At 41.8% G+C, this 20,313-nt stretch overlaps 2 protein-coding genes across 11 annotated transcripts in view; one reads left to right on the top strand and one right to left on the bottom strand.

The window, feature by feature from the left end:
- LOC132677342 (GTPase IMAP family member 7-like) overlaps window positions 1-20,313 on the bottom strand; it is a 275,671-nt gene that overhangs the window by 210,522 nt on the left and 44,836 nt on the right. For 5 of the 10 annotated variants that reach the window (XM_081795088.1, XM_081795090.1, XM_078437640.2 and 2 more), the window contains exon 2: window positions 15,844-16,497. In XM_081795088.1, coding sequence (XP_081651214.1) covers window positions 15,844-16,483 — 640 coding nt within the window. In that variant the 5' untranslated portion in view covers window positions 16,484-16,497. Of the gene's footprint in view, window positions 1-940; window positions 2,380-7,753; window positions 7,848-8,264; window positions 8,526-15,843; window positions 16,498-18,001; window positions 18,488-20,313 lie in introns of those variants that run through there. The other 5 variants (XM_078437644.2, XM_081795087.1, XM_078437631.2 and 2 more) reach the window with 5 other exon arrangements.
- The window catches only part of LOC144614366 (GTPase IMAP family member 1-like), a 142,790-nt gene that overhangs the window by 102,608 nt on the left and 19,869 nt on the right, over window positions 1-20,313 (top strand). The gene's annotated exons all lie outside the window — the stretch shown is intronic.

The following is a 20,313-nucleotide window of genomic DNA, read 5'->3' as shown; positions in this document are numbered from 1 at the left end:
GTCAGAAAACAAGCACTAGAGGGAATATAAAACCATCAACAACAATAAAGATGCTCTGAAAGAGAACTGAGTACCATAAGATTTATCAATCAGGTTCTAACAAGAAAAAGATAGTCTGCTCTCATTAGGTACTTGGAGAAAGTTTAGAGAAGGGGCCTCTTACACACTGTGCACACAGGGAATTTAGAAAACACAGGGACATTAATAGTATCGATAAGAAAATTAAATTCCACCTGCAGGGGTGAACAAAGACTGGAATGCAGAAGAAGAGGTGGGTAGAAAGGCCACCAAGGGAGGAGCTGTGACCTTTAGTGTAGGACTGCAGCTAGTCAGAGATGGCCCTGCAGAGATAGAGGTCGGGGAATGGACACCCCAGCCTTGCTTTTCTACTTCCACAGGGCCTCTGACTTGGACTTCCCATTGGCCAGCCACGCAGAAGTCAGAGAACAAGAGATCCCACCGATGTAGTGCAACTAGATCAGCCTCAGGGGGCAAAGAGCTGGGTGAAGTGTGATTCTGCAGAGGCAAATGAAGACTATGTGGCCCAGATGGGATTTTTCAGATATAAGTGGAGACATTTTAGGTTAGGATGGTCCCTAAAAAAGAAGTGAGAGAAACACAGTAAGAGAATCCTGTGACTTTCAGATCTCCATGAACCACAGAACAATCTTTCCAGAGAAACCCGATACCTCCCTAACATAGTACTTGTGACCATGTGGTGCAATGACGCATGTGACCAGTGGTTCAGACGCTTAACATGTGCAGGATTTCTGATTTGAATTTTCCTGAGTCTTTGAACTCTATATGCCATTGCCTGATTATGCCAACTTTGTGTGAAGAGGGATAGGTGGGAAGGGGAGGCGGTGTGGACTGAGAGCTGGGAAGAGGCTTCATTCTGGTTAGTTCTCACTGCATAACAAACCATTCTGAAGCTCACTGGTTAAAAACAAAAACCATCATTTATTTGTTCTCATAAAGCTGCCATTTGGACAGGACTCAGTGGGAATGGATCATCTTTGCTTTCTGCAACTTCGCCTGGGATGGCGGCCAGCCGGAGGGCCCACTTTTGTGTTGCCTCATTTGCATGGCGGGCAAGTTGATCTGAGTCACAAATGAAAGGTGAGCTGGGAAGTGGGCCAGTGACTTCAGGCCCTCTGCATGGGGGCCTCTCAAGAGACAGCCTGGGCTTTCTCACAACATGACAGTCAATTCCAAGGGTAAGAACTCCAACAGGGCAAGGAAGCATTGCCCACATGTAACCTTAGAGTCACAAGGTGTTGCTTCAACCATCTGCTATTAATTGAAATGGTCCCAGATGTGCCCAGTTCCAAGGTAGAGGACACAGGCCCCACAAGTTAGTGGCAGGAGTAACAGCATCAGGTTATAGGAAGAATAAGTAGAAGCTACTGTCACAGCTATCTATGGAAACTACAATCTACCAGTATCGCAAATCATCGTAAATTCAAAAGAAAAAATGAAATGGTCTTTACTACCAGAACATATGCCATATTTTTGAAAGCATCCTCCTAATCCCATCTAAAACATGTTCAAATATGCCCTTCTCAGCTTCTTCCCTGATGTTTTTTAATTGTTCATCATAAATCCTCTTTAGCCATTTTATTTTTTCCTCCCGTTCTTCCTGTGATTTATCAGCATATTCCTTTTCTACTAGTTGAATTTCATTATTTAATTGATCGGTGTAGATCTTCTTCAGGTCTTCTTCCCGTTGCTTCAGCCTCTTCTCTGTGTCCTCGTAAATGGCATCAGTAAAGTAAGCCCCTCTGTTTCTCTTCACCATCTCCTCTATCAGCTCCACCAGCTCCTGCACTTGAGCTTCCTTCTCGGCCTCTGAGGCTCTGTTGTCGAAGGCACAGTAGCGGTTCCCACACTCGCTGATGATGTTTCTTAGCTTCACATCTGCATCTGCTAAGAAGTCACTCAGACTCTGCCCTTCCAAGTTATCTTTGCCAGTGAACAACACGATCATGTGCCTCAAGGATGGCTTCCCAAAGACATACTTGATCAATGCCATGGTCTTCTGTTCTTCCTCCGTGTAGCGGTCCAGCTGGAGGACCAAGACGATGGCGTGGGGCCCAGGGCAGGAGTAGAGGACACACCGACTGATTTCCCTGCACGTGGTATTCAGGGTCTCCTTGGTGTCAAAGAGCCCTGGGGTGTCAACAACAAGAAGTTTCCTCCCCTTCCACTCCTTGGATGCTTTTTGACACTTGGGAGTGACAGCATGGGGAGCAACTTTAGACTCAAAGACTCTACTCCCCAGGATGGTGTTTGCCGTTGCGCTCTTCCCACTTCCAGTTTTCCCCACCAAAACAATCCTCAGACTGTTGTCCTGAGGGTCTTCCATGTCACTACCAGCGGCTGTGGGGTGTAAAAAAGAGAAGGAAAAGGAAAAAAGTCAACGAAGGTAAGTGGAAACCATCACATTCCTCTTATCTCCTTTGTGTTTCTCCATGAAAACCTGCAGTAGTGTACTATCCATGTTGGTCCCATAAAGACAAAAAGATGAAACAATTCACTCACCATGGAAGAAACAACAAAGTAGTTAAAGAGTTCCCCTACAAAAGAGTACCAGGTCCAGATGGTTTCATGGGGATCTCACTTAAACCTTTCTTAAACTATTCCTGATGACTTAAAACAGAAGGAAATCTTTCCTGTTCATTCTATGCCACAAGTATGATATTGATCTCAAAGGCTAACAAAGATTTCACCAATAAATAAAGCTACAGACTTGTCTCATTTGCAAATACTATTGCAAAAATCCCAAATAAATTGTCAGACACTAAAAAGTAATACCCCATAATTAAATGTGATTTATTTCAGAAATACAACGGTGGGTCAATATGAGAAAATGGATTGTTACAATACATCCTCTTTGGTAGAGTTAAGAAGAAAAATACTTTGATGCAGAACAGACATTTCCCCAATTTCAACGCTGTTTTAATAGATACTTCTTTAATGTGATTTTATAGAAATATAAATTTTAACAAATTTATCACCATATTTTCTCTGCAGCTAAAATAGTTGACTATAAACTTCATTTGGATGAATGAAGAAAGAAAATTAGCCTGTAGGGTCAACAAAGAGAAGAACGATGAGGGAGGGCCATCTCTACCAGATAGTAAAATATTTTACCCCTATAATTAAGGCAGTATGACGTGTGTGTGAACAGAGACAGAACGGAAAACAAAAAGGGACATTTCAGAGATAGACCAAATTGGTCTACTATATTCATGAGTATCCAGTGCAATTGTATTACGTTACATTTATCGTCCATAAAGCAGCCTCTCAAAGCAATGGGGAGAAAGATGGACTAATAACCAGCATTGGGATAACTACAAAACCACACAGAAAAAGACAAAACTGCACCCACGTCTTCATGCCATTCACATGCTAAATACATTGGAAACATAACACTAAAAATCAATCCACATAAATACTAGAAGAAACTCAGACCAATCCTTTGTAACCTAGGGGTGGGGCAACTGTTTCTAAGATTTGAAAGATTGTAAGGAAAAGGATTCATACATCTGACTGCATAAAGACCTAAAAGACAATGGGAGACAAGGAGCATCACAATTAAAATATGAATGTCAGACTATATCAAAGAGGGTTAATTCTCCTCTTATACAAAGAATACCTAAAAGTAGAGAGACAAATTCCAACAGCTTGATAGAAAATGGAGCAAGACATAGGAATAAACAGTTCAAAGAAAAGAAAGAAATGCCAATGCTCCTCAACTATGTAAAAATATATGAACACTCACTTAAAGTAGAGAAAAATAAATCCGACATAGGAAAAGAAAATAACTAAATATAGTAAATTAAAATTACACTGAGATACTATTTCTCCACTTACGGATTTGGCAAAAATCAAAAAATTTGCTGCTATAATTAGTCAGTAAAGGTTTAAAGGAAACAGTTCTCTTCTCCATGGCTATTGAAATTGAAAAACAGTCTAAAACCTACAGAGGAGAAATTGGCAATTTTGTACAAATTACATATACATTTATTGGATTCTGAGTCCCAATTTTAGGACTTATGCCTGTAGTGGTCAGGGCAGCTCACTCCTAAACGTGCAATTTTGGCATGCTATTTCTTTTTTAATTTTTTTACATTTATTTATTTTGGAGAAACAGAGTGAGAGAAAGCGTGAGCGGGGGAGGGGCAGAGAGAGAAGGAGACACAGAATCTGAAGCAGGCTCCAGGCTCCCAACAAGCTGTTAGCACAGAGCCTGAAGGGCTCGAACCCACGAACTGTGAGATCATGACCGGAGCGAAGACGGACTCTCAACCGACTGAGACACCCAGGCACCCTGGCATACTGACTATTTTAAGTGAAAGTAACTTAAGATACAACCTATGTGGGAAGATTACTAAGACCCTCTTCTGTCCTCCTGCAAGCAGAAAACAAATTCTCCCGTGTAAAAGGTGTCCTTCCTGTCCCAGGAGGTAAAGAGACACCCTTATGTCCAAGGATGGGAGATTTAGAGCCAAGAAGACTGTATAAACAGCCCACTACTTTCTACTATTTTACTACCCCAGCCCAAAGTCTCTTTAGAATTCCTCCCTAACAGATGCTCCCAAAGTTAAGTTTTCCTTGTTTTGTCAATCCCTCACAGATCCATCGTCTCTTTGCCTAAAAAGTATAAAAACTTCCTGCCTTGGTCATTTCTCTTGGTTTTAGTTTCATTACTGAGCATCTGTGCACACTGCTTTTTTTTTTTTCTCTCTTGTTAATCTGCCTCAAGTGAATGTAATTCTTAGGGCAGCTGGAAGACCTTGAAGGGTAGAGGAAGAAGTTCCCCTTCCTTATGTACCAGAGCTACACTGAGAAAAACACAGGAAAACATTAGGCATATGTTTATTCTCTGTGTCACTATTTGTAATAATTAAAGACAAAAAATCCACCAAATACCCACCAGTAGGAGTCTGGTTGAATAAACTAAGGTACATACACACAGCGATATACTATCCAACTGTAGAAAGGAATAAGAAATACCTCTCTATGCCGGGATGGAGAGATCTCCAGGATATTTCATTAAGCAAAAAAAAAAAAAAAAAAAAAAACAGGCAAAGTGAAGAAAATAATATTTAGTTTACTGTCATTTCTCTGATGGGGAGGAACATGAACTGTAGGTACAAAATACAACATATATTTCATGCACATGATAAAGCAAAGGCAAATCATCTGAACTGCCACCAAAGAAATTGCTGACAGAGGGATGGAAGGAATAAAGTGGGGGACAGGGTAGAAGCTGGAAACTACTTTGAATATACTTCGATTTCATAGATTTGTCTTGAAAGCATGTACTTCCTTCTTTTTGAGAGTTCGAATTACAGCTCTTTTCCTTTATGAAAGACCTACATTTGTACCTGCTGTTGCTGGCTGACATAAATTCAAAGAGGATTTTTCATTTGTACAAAAAAAAAAGCTGAACACGAACACAGCATTCCGCATTTGTTTTACAGCCAAATGAGCTAATGGAGAGGCCGAGTGGGCCGTTGTCCACGCCAGCTGCCAATCACCTTCCCCGGGAACCTCACACAGGGGTTCACCACCCAGTCACCAGTGTGTGAGCCAGATGAGCACGTGGGCTTTCTCTCAATTAAATGTGTGCATCTGTTAACAAGTTGTGTCTAAAAGTATCAGAAACACACAAGGGAGGTTATTTGGGGGAGATCTGGGAATGCACACCCTTTTTCCATGTACATTGATGGTAATTGCTTCTCTCCTTTATGTCATTTTGTTTCATAAAAGATTTCATAGGAACATTCTGCTTGTGGATAGTGAGGAACATCTGTAAATAGCTTACATAATTATATAACAAAAACTATACTTTCAGATAACTAGTAAAAATCAAAAGCAAATGCAATACATAGTATTTGGTGTAATAGACAAACCACACAAAGAATTGGTCCAAGAAACTTGAAAATGCAGTTGCTTCATTGGCTATTGTCCTAATGGGATATAGTGTAAGGCCAAATAGGGGAAAAAATGTCAAGAAAATCTTAAATTGTTTTCAGGAATCCTGTCCTATTCTTAGCTTTTTGTGCACATGTGTAGTTTTGAAGCCCAAGGACAAACCCAGTGACAATGAACACCCTTAGCACCCATACTGTGTACTTCAAATGCCATTTCCCACCAAAAACTTTAGGACTCTTAGGAGAAGGTACCGATTCCAGATGTGGGCCATGAAATGTACACTTGGATCCTAGACTATCTACTCATACTAGAAAGCGAGGATTCTACCAGAAACTACTCAGACCGTGGGACGCCTGGCTAGCTCTGTCAATACAGCATACATCTCTTGATCCCACGTTCATGAGTTCTAGCCCCACATTGGGTGCAGAGAACACTTTCAAAAAAAATGTTTGGATCTTACCGAAAGGAGTACAGGGCCAACTTGAAGAGGCTGACTGGACAGAGATGGGGTAATTTGAGTACCAATGAGAATAATAATTTCAATGGATTGAAATTCATCAAATATGTTGAAGTTCATGAATTCATAACAATACCAACATCGCAAAAGAAGTGAAGTGTTCTCTTTGGGGTATGCTAGGAAATGATGTCATCAGTCTGAACATGGACAAAAAAGAATCAAGCATTCCTTTTGTCTTATTAACTACACCTTATGGAAATGAAGGTATGATTCAGGGGAACTTTCTTTTTAAAGGATTATGCCATCCAATAAATGAAGAAAGAATGATAGAATTATAATATTATTATTTGTGACCGTTAATGAGAGAAAGTTACTCTAGACTATCATTACAGTCTGCTACATTACAGAAAGAGACAGAAGAATATATAAGGTGCCTTCTGCTGGACGTTTACAACTGCACCTATGAAATATTGCCACCCAAATAACCAGGCAAGCCTTAATCTGATCAAGCCTCTCCTTAAATTTAAATTTATACAAAACACGGAAACTAGAAGAACCTGTCATATGATGTCTTGAGGATTTAATGAGCAAAATGTACACTGTCCAATTCTATGGAAAAATGACCAACCATTTCTTAACCAAAAACATTTTACAAAAAGAAACAGGAAAGTGAAAACTTATTTATCAAATTAAACAAGACATATGAAAGAATCGAAATTTATGAACCGTATTTGGAGCTGATTTTGAACTCTGATCATGGTATATTTTAATGACCTTTATCTTCCAGACATACATATGTAAATAATTACTGATAAAGTGATAAAATTTTTAGTATTCTAGTAATGTAATACTTTCTAGTATTCTAATGTTTAAAGTGTATGTATGTATGTATGTATGTATTTAATCTCTACACCCAGCATGAGGCTCAAACTCACAAGCCTGAGATCAAGAGTCCCATGCTCTTCCAACTGAGCCAGATAGGCACCCCCACTCTAATTTTTGAAATGAGGAGATTGATGTGGCTCAGAAATGCTGAGAACGTTGCCCAAGGTCACTGCGCTAATGGGCTTTGGGCAGAGAAGGGATCCAATGCAAAGTATGTCTGACCCTACACTCATGCATAACCCTTGCACGCTCTGGTCTCTTCTTGGTTCCTTCTGAGATCCTTGATTCTACATTTCTGTTTACATTGGATCAGAAATAGATCATGGGAGACCAGGGAGGTAGTTCACTCTCTGTCCAGAAACATGAACTGGTAGCAACCCTGGAATTAGGGAAGGCAACCAAAGGGCTTCACGCACATTTGTTTTCTATAGAATAGCTCATTCTCTCCCCATGGCACCCCTTACTTACCTCCTCTGTTACACTGTCGATCACAGCATTTCTCTCTTACATGTTGGAAAGGACACAGCCAGCTGAATTCTAGGCTTCCTGTGCCATTTGTGACCTGGGTATCCGGGAAATTTGATAAAACCACATGCACATCGTCTGGGATTCAGATTTCTTTCAGGAAAAAAGAGGAATTTGGATAGACTACTCTCTAAATTGCCTTCCAGGTCTAAAGACCTGCCTTGAGGACACTAGTTTCCCACTAAGGGAAATGGATGGGGTGTCAGGCAGCACTCACTCTGTCATGACAGCAACTGATGGAAGATATGCTGTTCAGCAAGTTTGTCCTGCTAAATAGGAGACGTGTGGACATGGGGCAATCAACCTCCTTACTCCCACTCTTCCTCCCCTGGGACCCCTTTTTGCTGGGCTGCTGGCACGACACTTGGTCCCCTCTCAGACCAGAACCGACACCCCTGCACACCCCTATGTCCTGCTGCCCCTCACAGATCCATTGCTCTGAGGCCAGGCTCACCTTCTTTTGAAGGAGCTGAGTTCCCCATTGTTCTCCAAAGAACCTGTTTGAGCTGCTGCTTTTGCTTTCACTGTGAGGAAAATGTGTTTCCCCCTTTAAACCTCTGAGGCAGGAAGCTCAGATTGGTTGGAGCTAGTGAAGAAACTATTTGGCTTTAAAGAGACGGAAATATTGCCCTATAATTGGAGGAGTGCTTTAGTTTTACCAAGGTGTAAGCTTTTTCTCCATGTGCCTGCTCTCACACCAAATTTTCCAAACCTATATTTGTTGTTTGGGGTTATACTGGTGGATCCCAAAGGCCCCTATTAAATGACACAAATCATGCACACAGAGCCAGTCATGGTGTTGGATCATCTTCCCTGCATGGAGTGGGTGACTCTGGGGTGATTCTAGGAAGAAGAAACTCAAATACATGGCTAGATGTGTCCAAATTTAGAGCCTGAGATACTTCCCAGTGATTCTATCATATGGGTTTTTTCATGATAGTCTTTCATGAAGGTCTCAAGTTACTCATTAAGAATTTACCAGCCTTCAGGTACAAAGCCAAGAGTCTAAAGGATTGGGAGCCAAGAGAAAAAAAGGAAGATGTGGCCTGGAAAAAGTCTTCCAATGACCATACACCTTCTCTGGTTTTCTTCATATGGTTCTTTCAAGCCCCAAAATATGCATGACCTGACAAGAAGAGATGCATCCAGGGAGGAGATCAAACTTTCCCCTACAACCTTCCTACGTTCCTCTACCCCAGACCCAGGCACAGGTAGATTTTCCCAGATTTAGCCAGTGCATCCATTCCAACCTGCTCTGGAAACTTTGAGATGATAGACAGATGGTCAAACCTCTCATGGTTGACCAGCTGTTCCAATTGTCTCTTGCATCATCATAAAATTATAATGTTTTTGATTATATATTTTTGTTCACTACATTGAGACATGGGATTACTTGATGCTCACACTTGAAGGTGGGTACTAAGAGAACTAAATATGGCAGGAAGTAGTGGCCAATGGGGAGGCAACCCATGGAGGGAAGCAGCTAGATTTGGAAATTATTGTATTAATACTATATTATTGGCCCATATCATTAGACCAGTTATGGGTGCTAATGACTTGGAGGGCCCCAGGTAACTGTTTTCCAACTTGCAATAAAGACACAGACCGGGACCAGCTATGTAATTTGCAAAGTCTGGCACAAAAGGAATATGCCACGCCCTTTGTCAAAAACAAACAAAAAAAAATAAGAATTTCAAGATGACATCAACAGAACAGTAAACCCTTCTAAGTACAGGGCCCTGTGCAACGGCACAGGTCACATACCCATGAACTTGGTCTTGTGAGGCTGCATACATAAAAGTCTAGAGGAGAGCTAGAATCATATTTCCTGCTCAAAATATCTCTACCATTTCCTAGTTTCATTTCAAGCTACATATTCCTTGAGTGAAACTTGTCCTTGGATGTTTTCATGGTCAGCTAATTGCTTCTCCAGGTATTATGCTCAGGTACGCTGTTAAGTTCCCTAGAGGGAACAGGAGACTAGTTGACACAGAATCCATGGATGCCACAAGAAATCAGATGCGGGTCTCAAATGGTAACAGCCTTGTGATCATTGGTCAAAAAGGAGCATGTGGCCCCCATCAGTCCCATCCTGAGCCCTAAGTTAGGAGTGATCTCCTTCTACAAGATTCTGGATAGAAGCAGTGTAGCCCCATATCTGAATTGTTCACTTGGCCACGCTCCTGATCATTGAGGGCTTCCTTCCACTTGCACCTATGCTGTGAGCCACAGGCCTCTCCACCGCTTGTCTCCTCCTGCAACCCTGGAAACACAACTTTCCACCCAGGATCTTGCTCCTTCCACATAGTCAGAAGCAGAGAGATACATGTGGACAAAGCCACAGCTTCCTTTTTTATGTTTTCCTTTGATTCTTTCCATTTCACACACACACAGAAATGTGGATATAATGAATTTTCAAAAGGTGTGGGGTCATTAAGAGACATTCTTTGAATTCTATAGGAGTCTTCTTGTGGGGCTCAGGGTGTTTTCTGATGCTCAGATCTAGATAATCTCAAAGCTCAACTTATCAAAATAGTGCAGAAATAATAACAGTAGTTTAAAAGAATCGTTCCCCCATTGCCCTGTTTCTTCTACATATCGTCTTTGGAACTTTGGTGGATCCATTTCCTATTGCCTCCATAACAAATTCCCAAAACATTAGTAGCTGAAAGCAATATAAACTTCATCTTCTGCAGTTATGGAGGACAAGAGCATGGAATTAGTTTTATGGAGATAAAATCAAGGTCTTCCAGAGCTGGTTCTTTCTGGAGGCTCCAGGAGAGAATCCATCCATTGCCTCTTACATCTTCTAGAAGCTGCCAGATGCCCTGGGCTTGGGGCCACATCACACCAATCTCTCTGCCTTTATCACATTGCCTACATGCCTCTCCTTAGAAGGACCTTTCTGAGTACCTCTGGGGCCCACCCAGATAATCCGGAATAATCTCCCCATCTCAAAGTCATTAACTTAATCACACCTGCAAAGATGCTTATGGAATAAGGTAACATTCACAGGCTCTGGGGATTAGAGTGTGGCCATCTTTCGGGGGCCACCATTCAGCCTGCCACATTTGGGTGAGTTAACCTCTCTGCAACTCACTCCCCTAATCTTTAAAATGGAATACTTACTTCAGACAGTCATTGTGAAACCAGATAAATTTGTACACATGAAGTGGTACTCAAACCATAGTTATCAATAGGTATTAGTTAGTAGTAATAATTCAACCCTCAATGCTCTTCTCATAGATTACCATCCTGAGGCTCATCTACACATCATAGATGCTGTCTTAGTCAGCGTGGACTGCCATAATACCACAGCCTGGGAGCAGGAACAGCAGTAATTAATCTCTCACAGTTCTGGAGACTGGGCAGCCCAAGCCCAATGTGCCAGCCTACTTGTTTCCCTGGGAAAGGCTCACTTCCTGATTTGTGAATTGCACTGTCTCACCGTGTCCATACATGATGGAGCGAGGAAGCAACTCTCTGCTATCTCTTCTTCCAAGGGCACTAATCCCATCAAGAGGACACCAGATTCATGAACTCATGGAAACCAACTTACGTTACCCCCAAATACCATCAAGTTGGGGGTTAGGGATTCTGGAGCCTTCTCTCTTGGTGCCACATAAAACTAGTCACTTCTACTTTGTAACAATCTCTTTTAAGTGGATATCACTCAAGGTTTCCTGGTTTCTCCCCACTCACTCCACCCCCAAAGGGCACTGATGAAAAGGAAGACTCAGCACCTCCACAGCCTGTCTACCAGGATAAGGGAACTGGATTATTTATAGCCCTGCACTCACATGTCTTCAATGAAATGGTCTTCTGGCTCCACGGATGTGCAAGAAGAGCTGCCTCTTGCAGCCTCATGGCAGTCGTGTCACAAAAGAGATAGAGGTGTTAGGTGTGACAGTGCACTTGGGGCTGAATCCCTCAAAGGAAACATTGACCAAACCCTCATGAAATAAGGACCATGCCCCCCAAAGAGCCTTTTACTGTCTTCCACGATGTTATATTCCGTTATGAACCACAACCATTCAGTCCTGTTCTCAAACAGGTCTCTGCTTCCTCCTAAGGCTTCTCCGAAGATCTACCAAAAGTGACCACTCAGAATTTGTGTCTTCACCACAGGGTCACAATCTTGGAGCTTCAGGGGAAAAACTGTAGGACGTGCTCTGAACTACTGTTGCCTCAAAGAGACTCTTCAGAGCAGGTTTGCAAGATGGCAGCACTGACTCAATGCTCAGACTCTGCCAGCGAGCAAAGCCAGGACTACTGGGACTCTCAGGCTGGAAGCATATGTACCTCAGGAAATCAGACGACTGACTCAAGATCCAGCAGAGTGAGAAGTAATGACATAGGACTGAGTGAACGGATTCAAGATGTGCCATTGTGGTTATTTGTTTGGAATATTGATGGCATTCTGTTTGATGTTCTACTTGTATGGCTATTTGTGGAACCTTATTTCTTTCTCCTTACACGAATTAGTAGACTGTGTATTTGTAAACCCACAACAACCGTCTTTAAATATTACCTCATCTTCACCTACCCTCAAAATTGAGAAACAAATGCTTCTACTAAGTTTCATTCACTTTCATGTTGATAGAACCATTTGCATAGGTTTAATAAAATTCTGTCCTCTTGTTTCCAAAGATACCATTGGAAAAATCGATTCTGCAGCAAGGCCATATGTACAGGGTGATATATGAGAGTGATTGTTGTTTAAACAAACACCATCAGACCACTGCTAAGGAGCAATTGTTGTTGTTACATGTGGAGCTAATGTCTCCAAAACCTTCATAAGAAAACTAATATGATGTCTGGCTTCCAGGATCCCAATCTCTTGTAGTAAGGAAGTCCACTCCCAGGTAGTCCAGAAACCCAGGCAAATTTTGGAGACCTCAGGAAGAGGGAAATTCATTGAGATTTATGGGTACAGCATGCAAAGTTTACTCGAGAAAGTGTTTGGGCCTTGGTTTCCTACTCCTAGGATAGAAGAATGGCAGGGGCTTTGAAACGTCTGATTCAAAACTCATTTTGAAAATTTCCAAAAGAAGTTTATCCTTTGGAATTGATAGTTGCTTCATATGATTAGGCTCTAGATTTCACAAGCAAAGTCAAGGAGGCTTTTCCAGTTAATTAAGATTCTTGCTGCATCTGTATAAATAATCAGGCCATGCATGGTAAAAACAATCTTCAAGGATCAACAATACTTGTTGGAGACTGTTTATGATCACAAAGTAGAGAACGCTACGAAAATGATCCAAAATTTAGAAATAGGCAAGAGAGATTACTGGAGTGTTCTACTGTTCTGTGTGGTGCTGTGCTTGATGATCAGCTGTGATACTTTACAACACTTTAAGGACAGAGAGAATTTTTGCACATCTCTGCCTTGGAGATACTCAGCGAATTTTCTGTCTGGTGGAATGTAGAACTCAAAAATTACATTTTACTACTCTCTTGAACACATCAACATTTGATTTCAAATGAGCTTTGTGTTTCTGTTTGTTTGTGTTTTTTGTTTTGTTCTTTGCTTATGTGTTTGTTTTTAACTAGGTTTCACACCCAGCATGGAGCCCAAACTCAAGACCCTAAGGTCAAGACCTGAGCTGAGATCAAGAGTCAGACGCTTAACTGATTGAGCCACCCAAAGGAACTTTGAACCAATTATAGAATCATACTGGTTCTCTAGTTAAGCCATGAGTTGAGCAAAATCTTTGATGTGTTTATACTTGCCCAGGAGTCATGAGTTTGCTTTTTTTGAAAACTACAGATAAGAAAGAAAGGCAGAAATAGCATGATTCAACCCTTGGAGGTGGAAATATACTGGACACAGAGAACAGCTAACAATTTGGAGTGCAGGAATCATTACCAGCCTTTACTGAGGGCCTACTGTGTCCCTGGCACTTGCCTCTCCATCATTATCACCTTCGTTCCTTACAAAAGTGTAAAATGGATATTAATGGGAGCAATGATATCTAGAAGAATCTCATTCTTGGAAGAGGAGTTGAGACTGATTATAATGACTGTTGAATACCAGGCCAAGGAATGTGGATTCTAAGCCCTAGGCAGTAGAAGATTTCCAAGAAGCAGAACCTAAGAAAACTATGCCAATGGGTTAACCTGGTAACTGCAACTAGGACTGGAGAGGAAGAGATCAGGGGTACTGTACCCTCACACTGCACACACTGTCCCTCTCTTACCATCCATCCTAGGTTGAATTGTGTCCTCCTAAAGAAGTCCTAACTCTGATACCTGAGAATGTGACCTTCTTTGGAGCACGGTCTCTGTGATGTCATGTCATGAAGTTAAGGTTGAGCCCTACTCCGATGCCTGGAATCGTTTCATTCAGAGTGAGGGATGTTTACACACAGATACACACAGAGAACACCAAGTGACAAAAGAGGCAGAGATTGGAGTGAAGCACCTAGAAGGCAAAGAACAAAGCACGACAGCCAGCACCAGAAGCTAAGAAGCAGCAAAGAAGGATCCTTCCCCGGAGACTTCATGGAGAGTATGGCCCTGGGAACGTCTCGGTTTGGCACTTGTAGCCTGTGCCAGTGAGACAGTAGCCATAACAATGAGACAGTAAGTTTCTGCTCTTTAAGCAACAGTTTGTGGTCATTTGTTACAGCAGCTCCTGGGAGAACTAATATAGATTTTAAGGCCAAGAAGTAGAGTCCTGCCCTGGTAATTACCTAAAATGTAGGAGTCGTTTTGAAATTGAGTAATGCATGGAGCTTCGAAGAATTCTGAGGTGCATGATAAAAAGAAAGGCCTAAGAGGATGTCAGTGGTAGGATGAGCATGCAGGTCACTTTCTGGTGAGGTCCCAGAGAGGTAGAGACCACGCTGCTGGACATTGGAGGGATGATGGCACTTGCTATAAAATGGCAGGGGGCAGGGGTCAGGGAGGCGGGCTAAACTGAGGTGGGCTGCTGGGTGGAGAGTAGACCATGTAAGTGATGAACTTGAATATTTAGCTGAGGAGAATTCGGAGAAGAGTGTAGAAGGTGCGGCCTGGTTTCTCCTTGCTGCTTCTAATGAAATGATTGAGGAAAGAAAGTGGTGGCCTATCTCCAGCCAAAGAGCACCAAGATGGCCAGCTGCCAGCAGAGCCCAGGAAGAAGCAAGCAAGGTCCTCCCCTCAAGGCTTCAGAGAGCGCACGCCTCTGCTGGCATCTTGACTTCGGACTCCAGGAGCTACCACACAATCCATGTCTCAACTGTTTCAACTGGTGTTTGGCCGACCTGTCGTGCAGTGCTAGGCATCCAGTATGTCCCCTCCACCTTGCCCCTGCCTGCTTTCTTGTCCCATCCTCTGAGAAACCCAAAGGTCTCCCCTTCTGTGGCACGGTGTGAACAGGGCAAATCTTGTAGACTACGTTCTTCCTCATTCCCGCCACATTTCTGGCCCAGACGGACCCCGGGTCCCCCTGATGAGAGAGAGCTTGGGGCTTTCTCAGAATTTAGATTTCAGTCCTCTAAAGAATTCTCTTTTTGGAAACAAATATACAACATCAAAACAAAAACTAACAATTGCTTCTTTTAAAGAGACACACAGGAATTTAAGGCCTGGGAGCGTGGTTAAGGCCTCCTGAACTCTGAAGGCAAAAAGGCAGACTACCAGGGTGCCATGAGCTGGGGGGTCTGAGGTAAAAGCGGGCCCCAGTCCCAGCAGCAACAATCAATCCCTCGCTCTTACAGAATACCAACACCGCACAAAAGGACTATTTTCTCTTAATCAGCAAAAATGTTTCCTTAATATATGAAAATCAGTCAGTGGAAAAGTGTGTGGGCCTGATTCTGCCACGATCAAGATCTATGGCTTGGAGAAAACCCAATCACAAACAGACCCCAAAAAACCACAATCCCCATGTGCCCCAGTATCTTTATGGATAAGAAGTCCCAGATTGTCTCAATTCAATGCCTCCCACACAACAGCCTCATGCGAGACTATCTGGGCCTCTCCCAATGAGGACAAATCCCAAGACTTTCCCCCCCACATGATTCATGACCCTGGGCCCATGTACCTACACAACTTCTCAAGTGTAAATGGCGTCTCGTAAATGGCATCGGTAAAGTAAGCCCCTCCGTTGCTCTGCACCATCTCCTCTATCAGCTCCACCAGCTCCTGCACTTGAGCTTCCTTCTCGGCCTCTGAGGCTCTGTTGTTGAAGGCACAGTAGCGGTTCCCACACTTGCTGATGATGTTTCTTAGCTTCACATCTGAATCTGCCAAGAAGTCACTCAGGCTCTTCTCCTCCAAGTCATCTTTGTGAGTGAACAACACGATCATGTGCTTCAAGGCTGGCTTCCCAAACACAGCCTTGATCAATGCCACCATCCACTGCTCTTCTTCCCTGTAGAGGCCCACCTGGAGGACCAAGATGATGGCGTGGGGCCCAGGGCAGGAGTAGAGGACACACTTGCTGATTTCCCTGCACGTGGTATCCAGGGTCTTCTTGGTGTCAAAGAACCCTGGGGTGTCAACAACAACAAGTGTCCTCCCCTTCCATTCCGTGGATGCTTTTTGACAGTTGGCAGTGACAGTATAGGGAGAAATTCTAGACTCAAACACTCTACTCCCCAGGATGGTGTTTGCTGTTGCACTCTTCCCACTTCCAGTTTTCCCCACCAAAACAATCCTCAGAGTGTTGTCCTGAGGGTCTGCCATGTCACTACCAGTGGCTGTGGGGTGTAAAAAAGAGAAGGAGAAGAAAAAGAGTCAACGAAGGTAAGCGGAAACCATCACATTCCTCTTATCTCCTTTGTGTTTCTCCATGAAAACCTGCAGTAGTGTACTATCCATGTTGGTCCCATAAAGACAAAAAGATGAAACAATTCACTCATCATGGAAGAAACAATAAAGTAGTTAAAGAATTCCCCTACAAAAGAGTACAAGGCCCAGATGGTTTCATGGGGATCTCACTTAACTTTTCTTAAACTATTCCTGATGACTTAAAACAGAAAGAAATATTTCCAGTTCTTTCTATGACATATGTATGATATTGATCCCAAAGGCTAACAAAGATTTCACCAATAAATAAAGCTACAGACATGTCTCATTTGCGAATACTAATGCAAAAATCCCAAATAAATTGTCAGACACTAAAAAGTAAAACCCCACAATTAAATGTGATTTTTTATTTCAGAAATAGTAGGGTGGTTCAACATGAGAAAATGGATTGTTACAACACATCCCCTTTAGTAGATTTAAGAAGAAAAATACCTTGATGCAAAACAGACATTACCCCAAATTCAACACTGTTTTAATAGATACTTCTTTAATGTGATTTTATAAAAATATAAATTTTAAAAATTTGTCTCCATTTTTTTCTCTGCAGCTAAAATAGTTGACTGTAAACTTAATTTGGAAGAATGAAGAAAGGAAATTAGCCTGTAGAGTCAAAAAAGAGAAGAACGATTAGGGAGGGCCAGCTCTACTAGATAGCAAAATATTTTAGCCCCTATAATTAAGGCAGTATGAAGAGTGTGTGAACATAGAGAAACTGAAAACAAAAACGGACAATTCAGAAATAGACCAAATTGGTCTACTATATTCATGAGCATCCAGTTCAATTGTATCGTGTTACATTTCTCTTCCGTAAGGCAGCATCTCACAGCAATGAGGAGAAAGATGGACTAATAGCCAGCATTGGGATAACTACAAAACCACACTGAAAAAGACAAAACTGCACCCTCGTCTTCATGCCATTCACATGCTAAATACGTTAGAAATAAAAACACTAAAAATCAATCCACATAAATACTAGAAGAAACTCAGACCAATCCTTTGTAACCTAGGGGTGGGGAACTATTTCTAAGATTTGAAAGATTGTAAGGAAAAGGATTCATACAACTGACTACATAAAGATCTAAAAGACAATGGGAGACAACGAACACCATGGACAATTAAAATACGAATGTCAGACTATATCAAAGAGGGTTAAATCTCCTCTTATACAAAGAATACCTAAAGGTACAGAGACAAATGTCCAATAGCTCGATAGAAAATGGAGCAAGACATATGAATAAACAGTTCAAAGAAAAAAAAAGAAATACCAATGCTCCTCAACTATGTAAAAATATATGAACACTCACTTAAAGTAGAGAAATATAAACCCAACAAAGGAAAAGGAAAAACTAAATGTAACAAATTAAAATTACACTGAGATACTATTTCTCCACTTACAGATTTGGCAAAAGTGCAAAAATTTGCTGCTATAATCAGTCGGTAAAGGTTTAGAGGAAACAGGTTCTCTCCTCCGTGGCTAATGAGAATAGAAAAACAGTCTAAAACCTACAGGGGAGAAATTAGCAATATCATACAAATCACATATACATTTATTCTTGGATTGTGAGTCCCAATTTTAGGATTTATGCCTGTAGTGGTCAAGGGCAGGTCACCCCTAAACGTGCAAATTTGGCATACTGACTATTTCATATAAAAGTACCTTAAGACACAGCATGTATGGGAAGATTACTAAGACCCTCTTCTGTCCCCCTGCAAGCAGGAAACAAATCTCCCATGTAAAAGGTCCCCTTCCTGTCCCAGGAGGTAAAGAGACACTCTCATGACCAGGGATGGGAGATTTAGAGCCAAGAAGAGTGTATAAACAGCCCACAACTTTCTACTAATTTACTACCTCAGCCCAAAGTCTCTTTAGAATTCCTCCCTAACAGATGCTCCCAAAGTTAAGTTTTCCTTGTTTTGTCAATCCCTCACAGATCCATCGTCTCTTTGCCTAAAAATTATAAAAACTGCCTGCCTTGGTCATCTCTCTTGGTCTTAGATTCATTAGTGAGCATTTGTGCGCACTGCTTTTTTTTCTCTCTTGTTAATCTGCCTCAAGTGAATGTAACTCTTAGTGCAGCTGGAAGACCTTGAAGGGTATAGGAAGAAGTTCCCCTTCCTTTTATCCCAGAGCTACACTAACAAAACACAGGAAAATATTAGGCATATTTTATTCTCTGCGTCACTATTTGTAATAATTAAAGACCAAAAATCTACCAAATGCCCACTAGTAGGGGTCTGATTGAATAAACTAAGGTACATACACACAGCGATGTACTATCCAACTGTAGAAAGGAATAAGAAATACCTCTCTATGCTGGGATGGAGAGATCTCCAGGATATTTCATTAAGCAAAAAAAAGGCAAAGTGAAGAAAATAATATTTAGTTTACTGTCATTTCTCTAATGGGGAGGAACATTAACTGCAGGTACAAAATACAACATATATTTCATGCACATCAAAAAGCAATGGCAGATCATCTGAACCGTCACCAAAGAAGTTACTGACAGAGGGATGGGAGGAATAAGGCGGGGGACAGGGTAGAAGCTGGGAACTACTTTGAGTATACTTAGATTTCATAGATTTGTCTTGAAAGCATGTACTTCCTTCTTTTTGAGAGTTCGAACCACAGCTCTTTTCCTTTATGAAAGACCTACATGTGTACCTGCTGTTGCTGGCTGACATAAATTCAAAGAGGATTTTTCATTTGTACAAAAAAAAGCTGAACACGAACACAGCGTTCCGCATTTGTTTTACAGCCAGTTGAGCTAATGGAGAGGCCGAGTGGGCCGTTGTCCACGCCAGCTGCCAATCACCTTCCCAGGGAACCTCACACAGGGGTTCACCACCCAGTCACCAGAGCTGTGAGCCAGATGAGCGCGTGGGCTTTCTCTCAATTGAATGTGTGCATCTGTTAACAAGTTGTGTCTAAAAGTATCAGAAACACATAAGGGAGGTTATTTGGGGGAGATCTGGGAATGCGCACCCTTTTTCCATGTACATTGATGGTAATTGCTTCTCTCCTTTATGTCATTTATTTTCATAAAAGATTTCATAGGAACGTTCTGCTTGTGGATAGTGAGAAACATCTGTAAATAGCTTACATAATTATACAACAAAAACTATACTTTCAGATAACTAGTAAAAATCAAAAGCAAATGCAATACATAGTATTTGGTGTAATAGACAAACCACACAAAGAATTGGTCCAAGAAACTTAAAAATGGAGTTGCTTCATTGGCTATTGTCCTAATGGGATATAGTGTAAGGCCAAATAGGAGGAAAAAACGTCAAGAAAATCTTAAATTGCTTTCAGGAATCCTGTCCTATACTTAGCTTTTTGTGCACATGTGTAGTTTTGAAGCCCAAGGACAAACCCAGTGGCAATGAACACCCTTAGCACCCATACTGTGCCCTTCAAATGCCATTTCCCACCAAAAACTTTAGGACTCTTAGGAGAAGGTACCGATTCCAGATGTGGGCCATGAAATGTACGCTTGGATCCTAGACTATCTACTCATACTAGAAAGCGAGGATTCTACCAGAAACTACTCAGACCGTGGGATGCCTGGCTAGCTCTGTCAATACAGCATGCATCTCTTGATCCCACGTTCATGAGTTCTAGCCCCACATTGGGTGCAGAGATCACTTTCAAAAAAAATGTTTGGATCTTACCGAAAGGAGTACAGGGCCAACTTGAAGAGGCTGAC

The sequence above is a fragment of the Panthera onca genome, chromosome A2 (assembly GCF_046562875.1).
Source record: "Panthera onca isolate mPanOnc1 chromosome A2, mPanOnc1 haplotype 2, whole genome shotgun sequence".
In the NCBI taxonomy this organism is placed as follows: domain Eukaryota; kingdom Metazoa; phylum Chordata; class Mammalia; order Carnivora; family Felidae; genus Panthera; species Panthera onca.
This window is presented reverse-complemented; position numbering and strand designations above follow the sequence as displayed.